This window comes from Enhydra lutris, unplaced genomic scaffold (assembly GCF_002288905.1).
Source record: "Enhydra lutris kenyoni isolate GAN:26980312 unplaced genomic scaffold, ASM228890v2 scaffoldscaffold56, whole genome shotgun sequence".
In the NCBI taxonomy this organism is placed as follows: Eukaryota; Metazoa; Chordata; class Mammalia; order Carnivora; family Mustelidae; genus Enhydra; species Enhydra lutris.
This window is the reverse complement of record NW_019154140.1, coordinates 7,042,117-7,055,230: the sequence shown is the minus strand read 5'-3', so window position 1 is coordinate 7,055,230 and position 13,114 is coordinate 7,042,117. Positions and strand designations below refer to the sequence as shown.

Genomic DNA, 13,114 nt, shown 5'->3' with positions numbered 1-13,114 from the left:
GGACAAATGTGGCTGTTATAAGGTACCACAGATATGAGGTAGTAAGCTTTGTCATTTGGAGCTCTTACTGGTAAGCTGGAACTGGAAACTCCAGAAGGTGATCTTAGTTACTGTGCGCTGTATACAGCTAGTCCTCACTCATGTGGAGAAGAAGTTTAAAATCTTGTCAATCAATTGCTTAATAGGAATTATTGTGATTTGTATGTAAATCCTTGGAAAATTTTACTGAAGTCTAATTTATGTAATAATACTATTGATTTCCAGGTTTGTTTAGTAAAGTTTTGTGAAATGAAACCAGACCAAAGACCTCCCTTAACCTACCCCAGAGCATATGAGGTATCTCATGAGTCAAGGAGTGGAACATAAAGCAAAACCAGGACACATATAGAAGGTTATCTTTGGCACTTCTTATTTTATATTTTATTTATATATATTTGATATATTTATATATAAATATTACATATTTATATATTTACATATGTTTATTTATATTTATATTTTATATTTTCCCCCCAATGCCAAGTGCCCCTTATAAAGTAAGGGGCTTCAACTAATACCATTTAGAAGCTTATATCTTGGTTACATAGACTGGCTTGTCTCTTTCCTTACTTCTTTTCTTTCCTTTCCTTTTCTTTCTTTCTTCTTTCTTTCTTTCTTTTTCTTTCAAGCAGTATCTCACTCATTCATTCACTCATTTGTTCATGTTTTTCATTATCACATTCTGAATAACCCACATGAGTTATTTATTATGCTTGGTACCTTTTGTCTGACTCTGAAATTAACACTTCTCAGGGAACTTTTAGTTTGGGCAAGAGCTAACTAACTAACTAACTTCCTCCACATAATGGTGTTAATATGTAGAAACAAATCTATTCTATTACATTCCCAGAGCTGTTTACTTTACATTTTTAAATAGAAACTAAAAAATAAATCAGTAATGGTCATGTTTCAGAAATGGAAGTATTAATATAAATTTTAAAGCACCTTATTGAGATGACATTGACAAAAAGCTGAACATATTTAATGTATATACTTGCTGAGTTTGAAGATGTTTACATTGATGAGATCACCATTACAATCTATGCCATAAATATATCTATCATCTCCAAAAGTCTTCTCCCATTCTCTTTATTATTGTGACTTATTGTGTGTGATAAGAACATTGAAGATAGATCATGTTAGCCACTTTTTAAATATATAATACAGTATTACTAATTATTGTCACCATGGCATATGGTAGATCTCAGAACTTACTCATCTTATATAACCGATTTTGAACCCTTTGACTAATACCTCCCTATTTTGTCCTACTCTTAATCCCTGGTAGCCATATTCTACTCTCTGCTTCTATGAGTTTGACTATTTTAGACTCCTCATATAAGTGTTATCCTGTAGTATTTTTCCTCCTGCATCTGACTTATTTCACTTAGCATATAATCCTCCAAGTTCATCCATGTTTTTGCAAATGGCAGGATTTCCTTTTTTTAAGGCTGAATAATATTCTATTAAATGTATATATGACATTTTCTTTATCCATTAATCTGATGGACTCTTACCATGTCTTGGCTACTGTGAATAATGTGACAATGAATATTGGAATGCACATATTTCTTTAAGAGAAGCGTTCGCAAAGAAACTCCTTCACTGTCAGCCAGGCCAGGGATTCTGGGTAGGTTGGTTGATGGAGACCTTGAGCAGGCTGGCTGATGGGAGTATGTGGGTTGGCCTTGTGCCTTTTGCTGGGTATGTGGGCAGGTAAATCAGGGGCTGGGATCTGTGGGTATGCTTGCTCTCTCTTTGTCCCATGGGAGAACTTGTGGGTCAAAGATATCTTTTTTTGTCGTTCTCTGTGCTGAGTTTTGAGAAGTTTGACACAGGTAAATTTATTTTTTACCCTTTCAAATGTGTCTTTCTCATTTCTGTGTTCCATCAGGATGCTGTAATCTGTCACCTGGATTCCAGATCTTTCATAAAGGTATTTTCATCCATGGATGGTTGTTCAGTTGGTGTTTCTTTAAGGGAATAAGGGCTGGGACCTCTTATTCCTCCATCTTACTAACATCCATAATTTTATTTTTAAAAGATTGTTCTGAGAACCTCTAAATTATGTTAAAGGAGAAGCTTACTGGGAAATCAAACCCCTAGCATTGACTTTTATCACAGTGGTTGTTTCTTTACAAGGTATTGCCTTGATCCAAGGTTTGGATTCTCCCTGCAGTTCATGGAATCTCTGGATCTAGTTAGTTGGACTATGTTTGTTAGTAGCCAAGAGAAAGGGAATTTTATTTTGTATGTACAACATACAACACAATACAACACAAGTCTCACTCCTGCTTACTGTGAACCCTTACTTGGGTTCTCTTGTTTTGCTCTGGGGGTGACGGGGTGATCTCAGGTTGAGCATTGACAACCCCAAGGATAATATTGCTATATCAAAAGAGTGAAAGAGGAAGAATTTACAAGATTATCTCCATGTTCTGACCCTAAGTAATTGCCCATAATTTATTATTTTACATTGCTAGTGTTGAATCCATCATAAATGTTAACTTCCAATATATGATTTTCTACCTCTCCCTTAAGAATACTAAAACAGTATTCTTAATATTGACTTCACAAGCTGAAAAATTTTATTACTTACTGGATCTGAAAGTATTGTTGCCACAAAACATTGTACTACTAAATGCGAGTTCAGATAATTAGGTTTTGTCTCTTACATGGGCTGGGATGCTTAACTGTTCAGTTAGTGAATCAACAACAGGATAGTTCCCTCAGTCTTCACTGATGGAGTAAATGAAGTAGAGTTGAATTATAATAGCAAGGGCCAGAAAGCACCTCCAGTTTGAGGCAAGGATATTGAACAGTTATATTGAGACTCAGGTGATGTCTAAGATAAAGATACAGATGTAGTGAAAAGAAGGGCCATCCATACCCCAATGTTCATAGCAGCAATGGCCGCAGTTGCCAAACTGTGGAAAGAGCCAAGGTGACCTTCAGCAGATGAATTGATAAAGAAGATATGGCCCATATATATTATGCTTTCATCAGAAAGGATGAATACCCAACTTTTGAATCAACATGAATGAGACTGGAGGATATTATGCTGAGTCAAATAAGCCAAACAGAGAGAGTCAGTTATCATATGGTTTCACTTACTTGTGGAGCATAAGGAATAACACGGAGGACATTAGGAGAAGGAAAGGAAAAGTGAATTAGGGGAAATCAGAGGGGGAGATGAATCATGAGAGACTGTGGACTCTGAGAAACAAACAGGGTTTTGGAGGGGAGGGGGGTAGGGAGTTAGGTGAGCCTGGTGGTGGGTACTGAGGGCACATACTGCATGGAGCACTGGGTGTGGTACATAAACAATAAATCTTGAAACACTGAAAAAATAAAATAAAATTTAAAATAAAATAGCAGGCCAGTATGTGGATATATGCACAAGTTTCAAAGTATGAAGTGAGAGTTTAGAGAACCATGTGGGGGCCTTAAAACCTGCAATAATGGACTAGACAGGAGTGGTGACTACATATATTCCTGGATATGTGATTTTTAGGGTTAGCATGGTGATCCAATCAAAGCATTGTCCTATTAAGTAGGAAGAGCTTCTCATGACCCATTGTAGTCATAGCATTGCCCACAGAAGCCCACCTAAAACATCACTGGGTATCATGATCTAGGCTACCAATTTTTAAAACTTTATTATTATTTTGTGAATGTATGTTAAAATTAAATTACAATATGAAACCATTAAATAAAGTGAAGGAAATTTAAAATGAGAAAAATCCAGAACAATCCAATTCCACATCCAGTTTCTAATTCCTTGATGTCTTATTGTCCTCCTATCCTATAATAGTTTCTTACACTTAATCTTGGCCCCTATGCCCATGATTATGTGCATACTTTTATCATTATCAATACCTTTATAATTTATTGTGTAGATATAGGCATGCTCACACACATACATAAGCACAACAAATAATCTCATTTACACTTTATCGAAAACAAATAGAAATAGTCAAATGGAAACTCACTTCTTGCACTCTTGACCATCTCTCCTAGACATAGACTAGACAAAGTATCTCTGCTCCTACCTAAGTCCTTTTAATCTAGACTTAATCCTACCTCAACTTCTCAAGTAATTCACTCCTGAAATTTTCTTCCCTACCTTCTTCTCATATCAGGAAACTTCTTTTCAAATGTATCACTCTAAACTACATAAAAGTATTATGGCTCCAAAAAAAGATTATAATCAAAAATAGGATCTTGCCTTATTTAAAATATCAATGACAAGATGATGACCAAGAAATTACCTTTTAAATAACTGAATGTGGATTGTGAGACAGTAATGAAAAGATATTCATGTAGGATAAAATCAAGGTGGTGGGGTACTGAGAGGCACTGAAAGACTTTTGGTGGATCTTCTTGTTTTCCAGAGAGAATACTTCTCTATATGGCAATGAAAAACTACAGTGCTATCAGTGAGTTCATTCTCCTTGGACTATCTACTGACCTCAAAATTCAGGACATACTCTTCATGCTATTCCTTCTGATTTATCTCTTCACTCTGATGGGAAATTTCTTGATGCTGCTGGTGATTAGGGCTGATTCCCACCTACACATGCCCATGTACTTCTTTTTGAGACAGCTCTCCTTCCTGGACCTCTGCCACTCATCTGTCACAGTCCCCAAGATGCTGGAGAATCTACTTTCTGAAAGCAAAACCATCTTTGTAGAGAGCTGTCTGGCTCAGGCCTTCTTTGTGTTTGCCACCGGAGGTACTGAGGCCTGTCTGCTGGCTGTGATGGCCTATGACCGCTATGTAGCCATCACCTCCCCTCTGCTCTATGGCCAGGTGATGAGCAACCAGCTCTGTGTTGGGATGGTGTGGGGTTCCTGGGGCCTGGCCTTTGCTGATGCTCTCATCAATATCCTCTTGGCTGTCAATTTAGACTACTGTGAGAACCAGACTATTCCTCACTTCAGCTGTGAGCTGTCTTCTCTCTTCCCTCTGTCTTGCTCTGATACGTCCACCAACTTCACACTCCTGCTCTGCTCCTCTGTCCTACATTTCTTTGGAACCTTCATTATGATTTTTTCCTCCTATGTCCGAATTGTCTCCACCATCCTGAGCATTAGCTCTACCTCAGGCAGAGGCAAGGCCTTCTCCACCTGCTCCTCCCACCTCACTACTGTGACCTTGTTCTATAGCTCAGGTTTCCTCAGCTACCTCTTGCCAACTTCAGGCTCCCCTCTGGAGATGATATTCTCCTTACAGTACAGTGTGGTCACTCCCATGCTAAATCCCCTCATTTATAGCCTGCAAAACAAGGAGGTGAAGACAGCATTGGGAAGAATGTTCAGAAAATATTTTCATTCTTTCATGTAATAGACCCCAAGTCATGACTAAAGGGAACTGAACTACTATGCTACATGATCAAATAATGGACTTTAAGGAGAGTTTCTTGGTTGTCCATGATGTTAGATGCTACAGAGAACATGGTGGCATTTATTTCCTTGAAGATGCTTATGAAGAGGACAGAAAACTAATATCTCAGGATGATTAGTGTACATTCTTGTTCAGAAAAGGAGAAATGAATCAGATAGCCTTCTTTTTTAGGGGATCATTTAATAAAAATGTTTATTTTTCATTCTATGTGGACATCTGTTGCTATTGGCTCCTCATTACTCCTTCACACTTCTTCAAATAATTACATCTAAATCCTTAGGAAAACTAGTTTTTCTACAGGAAAAAGTATTTTTTCAAATACAAGTATTTGAGAAAAATACTTATCTGTAAGATGGGGTGATCCTGTAGTCTAGGATAGGCTAACTTTTCTGTCCCTTTCTCCTAACAGTGCACTGAGGTAAGAATTAAAACCAAGACCCGAGTGAGGTTATTCAGAATCTTACTCTAGGAAATTCAAGTACTTAGCAGGAATAAACAACAAGAAAAGACAGCATTTAGAACAGAGTCAATCTGAGTGTAATGCCTAAAGACACCATGAAATTCGGCTCCCCTAGCAGTTGTCCTTCCTGAGGTCATATTAATATAGTAACAATATAGTAACAATTGTTTTATATATATAGTTACAATATAGTATTATATATATAGTTATAATATAGTAACTATTGTAACAATAGCTAATTTGTTATATTTCTTTTTTTTTAAGATTTTATTTATTTATTTGACAGACAGAGATCACAAGTAGGCAGAGAGGCAGGCAGAGAGAGAGGTGGAGGCAGGGTCCCTGCTGAGCAGAGAGTCCGATGCGGGGCTCGATCCCAGGACCCTGGGATCATGACCTGAGCTGAAGGCAGAGGCTTAACCCACTGAGCCACCCAGGCGCCCCATTTGTTACATTTCTTAACTCATGTCAAGAAGTGTGCTAATAAATTCCTGTGATAGACAGGCTGGCCTCCCAAAGAGCTCCTCCTAAATCCCTGGAAACTATGAATATGTTATATGGCATTAGGGATTGAGCAGATGTATAAAATTATAGACCTTAAAATAGGGAGAGTATCCTGGATTATCCAGGTGGGTTCAGTCTAATCACATGAATCCTTAAAAGCAGGGAAAATTCTCCAGCTGTAGTCAGGAACAACAAGCCAGAAGGGAAGGTCAAAGATAATATAAGCATAAGAACTCAACCAGCCATTGTTACTTTAATCATGGATAAGGTCCATGAGCCAGAGATTGTGTGGCCTCTAGAAACTGAGAGCAACTCCCAGCCAAGAGCCAGCACTGAAACATGAACCTCATTTTGTGGAATTCATAGAATTGACTTCTGCCAAAAATCTGAATGATGTCTTCTCCAGATCCTTCAGGTAAGGCCTGATGGCTTGATTGGGCCTTGTGTGATCCAGAACAGTGGAATCAGTTGAGCCCATCCAGATTCTGATATAAAGATCTCTGAGATAATATATTTCTGCCATTTTAAGTCACTAAGTTTGTGGTAATTTGTTATAGGGCAATAGAAAACTAATACAGTACCTTACTTTTGTTACCCTACTTAATCATCTCAACAGGTATGAGATAGGTTTATTGTTAATTTTCCTTTACTGGTGAGGAAATGAAGACGTTTGCCTGTCCAGTGACTCACAGCAAGGAAATGGTGGAGCTGGAGTTTAACCCATGCAGTTTGAACAAAGTCCATACTCTTAGTCACTGACTGCCCTTTCCATTAAGTCTACAAAGCTCATGGATCCTTCTTAAAATTATTTACTATCAGATGCAGTTGCTTACAATCAAAGAATGGTAACTGATACAGGTATCAAAGGTGAAATTAAGTCAACTGAATTAGTGAAATGCAAAGTGTTTAGAATTAGTTATTTGGTTAAGATTTGAGAAAACAAAGGATTTAGTATGCTACCCTTCCTCTTCTGTTTTATGAGTCATCCTTTCCCCCCCACAAAACTTCCTTTTCTGCCAGGTTATCCACAGGCAGTTTCTGCTGCTTTCAAAGAAAGAAAATTAGTTTTGAAATTGGAACTGGAGATTGATTTGTAAACAACTCCTCTCAGGGAAGTAAAGATATGTAGAATTAGTTATTGTGATAAGATGTGTACAATGAAGTGAATTGTCTTTTCATTTTTTTTCTGCTCATGATATATAATTGCCACCCTTAAGACCCATGATTGCCTGAGGCAGTGGACATTGTGCTAAGCCTCTGAATAAGGAGAAAATGCTAAAATTAAGCAAGTCCAAGAGAAAGAGGAATGCCAAGACTACAGGTCTTCTATTGTCAAGATAATTATTTCATTTCTTGATTTTTGACCTTCAGGTACAGAATGAACTTCAGGGCCTTTCTTTTCCTATGCTGAAAGGATATCTTTCATTTTATAGACACAAAGTAGAGTCTATACAAAATAACTCAGACTGATTCCATGAATTTACTATCACAACAGGTTGCTTATAGGAGAATTAGACGTTTATCAGGGAATTGTATCATCTGAATAATTGTAATAATGACATCATGGAGAATTTGGAGGACCTAGAAAAAATGAACCTCCAATCCCTCTAAAGCTACAATGTCTACCTTGCTTAGCATGCTATCTCCCTAATGGAAGAAAGCTAGTTTATCATATGCTTTCACTTACGTGGGGAACATAAGGAATGACATGGAGGACATTAGGAGAAGGAAAGGAAAAGCAAAGGGGGGAAATCAGAGAGGGAAATGAACAATGAGAGACTGTGGACTCCAAGAAACAAACAGGGTTTTAGAGGAGAGGGGCGTGGGGGAATGGGTAAGCTTGGTGGTAGGTATTAAGGAGGGTACATACTACATGGAGCACTGGGTGTTATGCATAAACAATGAATCATGGAACACTGCATCAAAAACTAATGACATATTGTATGGTGACTGACATTAACACAATAAAAATTAAAAAAAAAAAAAGAAAGCTAGTAACTCCTCCTATCTTATATTCTTCTATGATGCTCTGTTGAGGCTTAGAATTCAAATTAACATGGCCTGAAAGCTAAAATCAGAACCAAAGAAGGAAAGAATTACACATAAAAGAAATAATAGTAATAGATGGATTTTATCTCAAATAATCTAGGGAATTTTTCTAGGAGTATATATTTCTCTTAACTGAAGCATGTATATTTAATTTCTGTGTAGTTTTAAAAAATTTTTTATTTTTAAAATTACTTTTCAGTGTACTAGAATTCATTGTTTATGCACCACACCCAGTGTTCCATGCAATACGTGCCCTCCACAATACCCACCACCAGGCTGGCTCAACTTCCCACCCCCGACCCCTTCAAAACCCTCAAGATTGTTTTTCAGAGTCCATAGTCTCTCATGGTTCATCTCTGTGTAGTGTTTTTAAAATATTTTTTACATATATTAATTTATCCAGACATCATTTTATATAAATACCTGAATGGGATCCTATCATACAGTCTATTTCCTGGTGATTTTGGGGGGCAGGAGGAGTTGCTACCCTTCAACATCTTCTCCTACTTATTCTCCACTCAAGGTAACCCATGTTAACCACAAAGTATTTATCTTTCTTAGCTTTCTTTGGCTTATATATTCATGTTCGAGTTTCTGCACACATATTCTGTCATATATGTACATATATAGAAGATTTTCCATCTCTGTTTAAAAACTATATATAATATAATACACATTTTCTTTTCTCATTCATTAATAATTTATAAAACTTATTACATGTCAAATGGCATAGCTCCAATTCATTTTTTTGTGTGTCAGCATTAAATCCCATCTTGTGAATGTGTCCTAATTTCTCAAGCCATTTCCCTACATATGGATTCACTTTGCTTCCATTTAAAAAAAAGGGTTTATATGAGTATAGTTGACATACAATGTTACATTAATTTCAGGTTTACAACATAGTGATTCAACTTTTATATCTTATGTTAGGCTCACCACACGTGTAGCTACCATCTGTCATAATACAACACAACTACAATATCATATTCCTTATGCTGTGTCTTTTATTCCTGGATTTATTCCTTTCATAGCTGGAAGCCTGTATCTCCCACTCCCCTTCACCCATTTTGCCCATCCCCTGACCCATCTTCCTTCCAGCAATCATCAATTCTTTGTATTTACAGGTCAGATTTTGCTTTTTGCTTATTTGCTTATTCATTTGTTTTTTTTTTTTCCCACTTTATTTTATTTCTTTTCAGAGTAACAGCATTCATTGTTTATGCACCACACCCAGTGCTCCATGCAATACGTGCCCTCCATAATACCCACCACCAGGCTCACCCAACCCCTTTTGGGGTTCCCCTCCAAAACCCCTCCCTTCTAAAACCCCGTTTTTTTTCTCAGATTCCACAGTCTCTCATGGTTCGTCTCCCCCTCCAAGTTCCTGTAACTCACTTCCCTCCAATTCCCAATGTCCTCCATACTATTCCTTATGTTCCACAAGTAAGTGAAACCATATGATAATGGACTCTCTCTGCTTGACTTATTTCACTCAGCATAATCTCTTCCAGTCCTGTCCATGTTGATACAAAAGTTGGGTATTCATCCTTTCTGATGGAGGCATAATACTCCATTGAATATATGGACCATATCTTCTTTATTCATTCGTCTGTTGAAGGGCATCTTGGTTCTTTCCACAGTTTGGCATTTGTTTTGTTTTTAGACCACGTATAAGTGAAATCATATGGTATTTGTCTTTCTCATTCTGACATATTTTGCTTAGCTAAAATATGGAAGCAACTTTGTTTCAATTTTTTTAACCACTACAAAAAATGCTACAATAAACATTTCTCAGTACATAACATGAAATTTAGTGTTTTTATTTATCTAGAATTGATTCCCAGAAATAGAATTGTAAAGTGTATACATATTTCTAATTCTAATTTATGTTGCCAAATTGTTTACCAGGTATACTTTACATTTCCACCAGCAGAGTAAGAGTGCCCTTTAACCCCTACTGAGCCTGCAATATGTTATAGTTTATTATATAATGATATTTTTATTTCAGTTTGTATTCTTTTTTTTTTTAAAGATTTTATTTATTTGACAGAGAGAGACACAGAGATAGAGGAAACACAAGCTGGGGAAGTGGGAGATGAAGAAGCAGGCTTCCTGCCAAGCAGGAAGCCCAATGCAGGGCTTGAACCCGGATGCCGGGATCATGACCTGAGCTGAAGGCAGATGCTTAACAACTGAGCCACCCAGATGCCCCTTCAGTTTGTATTTTTTTTGACTAGTAGGCAATATTAATGTCTTTTCACATATTAGTTGACCATTTGCATTTGTTGTTTTGTGAAGATCATATCCATAGCCCATTTTACTTTTGGCTTGTTTGCTGTTTTTATTAATGTTTTAGAGCACTTTACATTTCAGGTATGTTAACCATTTGTATTCTATGCAACAAGTGTCTTTTCAGCTCTATTATGTGCTCTTGTTTTTTTTTATGGTATATTTTGCCAAGCCAAAGTTTTTGTTTTTATGTATTCATACATAATTTATTTTCTTTAAACATTAAGTCTATTTACCTATCTAGGTAAAGATCTACCTCAGCTTTGATTTTAAAAAGTTTCCTAGATGCAGGTGGTGGGTATTAGAGAGGACACGGACTGCATGGAGCACTGGGTGTGGTACAAAAACAATGAATACTGTTATGCTGAAAATAAATTTAAAAAATTATTTAAAAAAAATTTCCTAGATGTTCTTATTAGCCTTTAATTTTTAACTTTTTACATTTAAGTCTGTAATCATTTGGAATTCATGTTTGTACTTGGTGTGAAATAGATGTCCATTTTCATTAAGTTATGATGGATAACGACTTGTGACAACAACATTAATGACTCATTCTTTGCTGTGAAGAAGCTTTTGATCTTGATGAAGTCCCAAAAGTTTTTCGCTTTTTTTGCTTTGCCTTTGGAGACATGTCTTGAAAGAAGTTGCTGTGGCCAATGTTGAAGAGGTTACTGCCTATGTTCTCCTCTAGGATTTTGATAGATTCCTGCCTCACGTTGAGGTCTTTTATCCACTTTGAGTTTATCTTTATGTATGGTGTTAGAGAATGGTCAAGTTTCATTATTCTGTATATAGCTGTCCAATTTTCCCAGCACCATGAGAGACTGGACTCTGAGAAACAAACTGAGGGTTTTGGAGGGGAGGAGGATGGAGTGTTGGATGAGCCTGGTTGTGGGTATTGGGGAGGGCATATATTGCATGGAGCACTGGGTGTGGTGCATAAACAATGAATCTTGGAACACTGAAAAAAATAAAATTAAAAAAAATTATCTTAGGGAATCATTGTTATGGCTTCCATCACTAATGGCGTTCTCTGCAGATTCTATTCCCCTGTGCATGGCACTTCCTTTATTTAAATGAGAGTGGAAGATGGGAGATCATAGGCCTCAAGAGGCCAGAAAAGCAGGACAGGGGAAGATGGGTTGCCCAGAGAGTACTCTACTCATAAGCTTCTCCTCAAGTGTAGAATCATTGACAGGAGGGTGAGGAGATTGAGTAGAATTTGTCAGCTCTGTTTTTACCAGTTTGTCGACCACCTTCCATCTCTTCTGCTGTCACCTTTATACAAGCCACCGTACTTTCTTGATTAGATGACCTCAAGGACCTCCTCACTAAGTCTTCCTGCTCTTACTTGTGCTCCTTCATCATCCAAGGTCCATCCAACAGACACTAGGATCATTTTGAGACAAATCAGATCTCCTTATTCCACAGTTAAATATTCTACCTGCCTCTGCCTGCCTCTCTGCCTACTTGTGATCTCTCTCTGTCAAATAAATAAATAAAAAGTCTTTTAAAAAATTTAGGATTGTTTATTCGAGCAATTTGAAAAATGCCGGTGGAATTTTGATCGGGATAGCACTGAAAGTATAGATTGCTCTAGGCAGTATAGACATTTTAACAATGTTTATTCTTCCGATCCATGAGCATGGAATGCTTTTCCATCTTTTTGTTTCTTCTTCAATTTCTGCACAGCAAAGGAAACAGTCAACAAAACAAAGAGGCAGTTCACGGAATGAGAGAAGATATTCGCAAATGACACTACAGACAAAGGGCTGATATCCAAGACCTATAAGAACTCCTCAAACTCAACACTAAAAAAATAGATAATCCACATCAAAAAATGGGCAGAAGATATGGTCCATATATGCAATGGGATATTATGCCTCCATCAGAAAGGATGAATACCCAATTTTTGTATCCACATCGACAGGACTGCAGGGGAGGAGAGGGAGTGGGGTTTGGGTAAGCCTGGTGGTGTGTATTTAAGGAGGGCACATACTGCATGGAGCACTGGGTGTGATGCATAAACAATGAATCTTGGAGCACTGAAAAAATAAAATAAAGTTTAAATTTAAAAAAAATAAATAAAAATTAAAAATTAAAAAAAATGGGCAGAAAACATGAACAGACACTTCTCCAAAGAAGACATACAAATGGCTAACAGACACATGAAAAAATGTTCATCATTAGCCATTAGGGAGATTCAAATCAAAACCACATTGAGATACCACCTTACACCAATTAGAATGGCCAAAATTAACAAGACAATAAACAACAAGTGTTGGAGAGGATGTGGAGAAAGGGGAACCCTCTTACACTGTTGGTGGGAATGCAAGTTGGTGTAGCCACTTTGGAAAACAGTGTGG

General features: G+C 37.2%; 1 protein-coding gene across 1 annotated transcript; it reads left to right on the top strand.

Annotated features, from left to right (window-relative positions):
• The first annotated feature begins 4,450 nt into the window (after positions 1-4,450).
• On the top strand, positions 4,451-5,386 carry LOC111157741 (olfactory receptor 8S1-like). The gene has a single exon (XM_022519378.1). It carries the CDS (start codon positions 4,451-4,453, stop codon positions 5,384-5,386), a length of 936 nt encoding a protein of 311 aa, XP_022375086.1.
• The last annotated feature ends 7,728 nt before the right edge of the window (positions 5,387-13,114 follow it).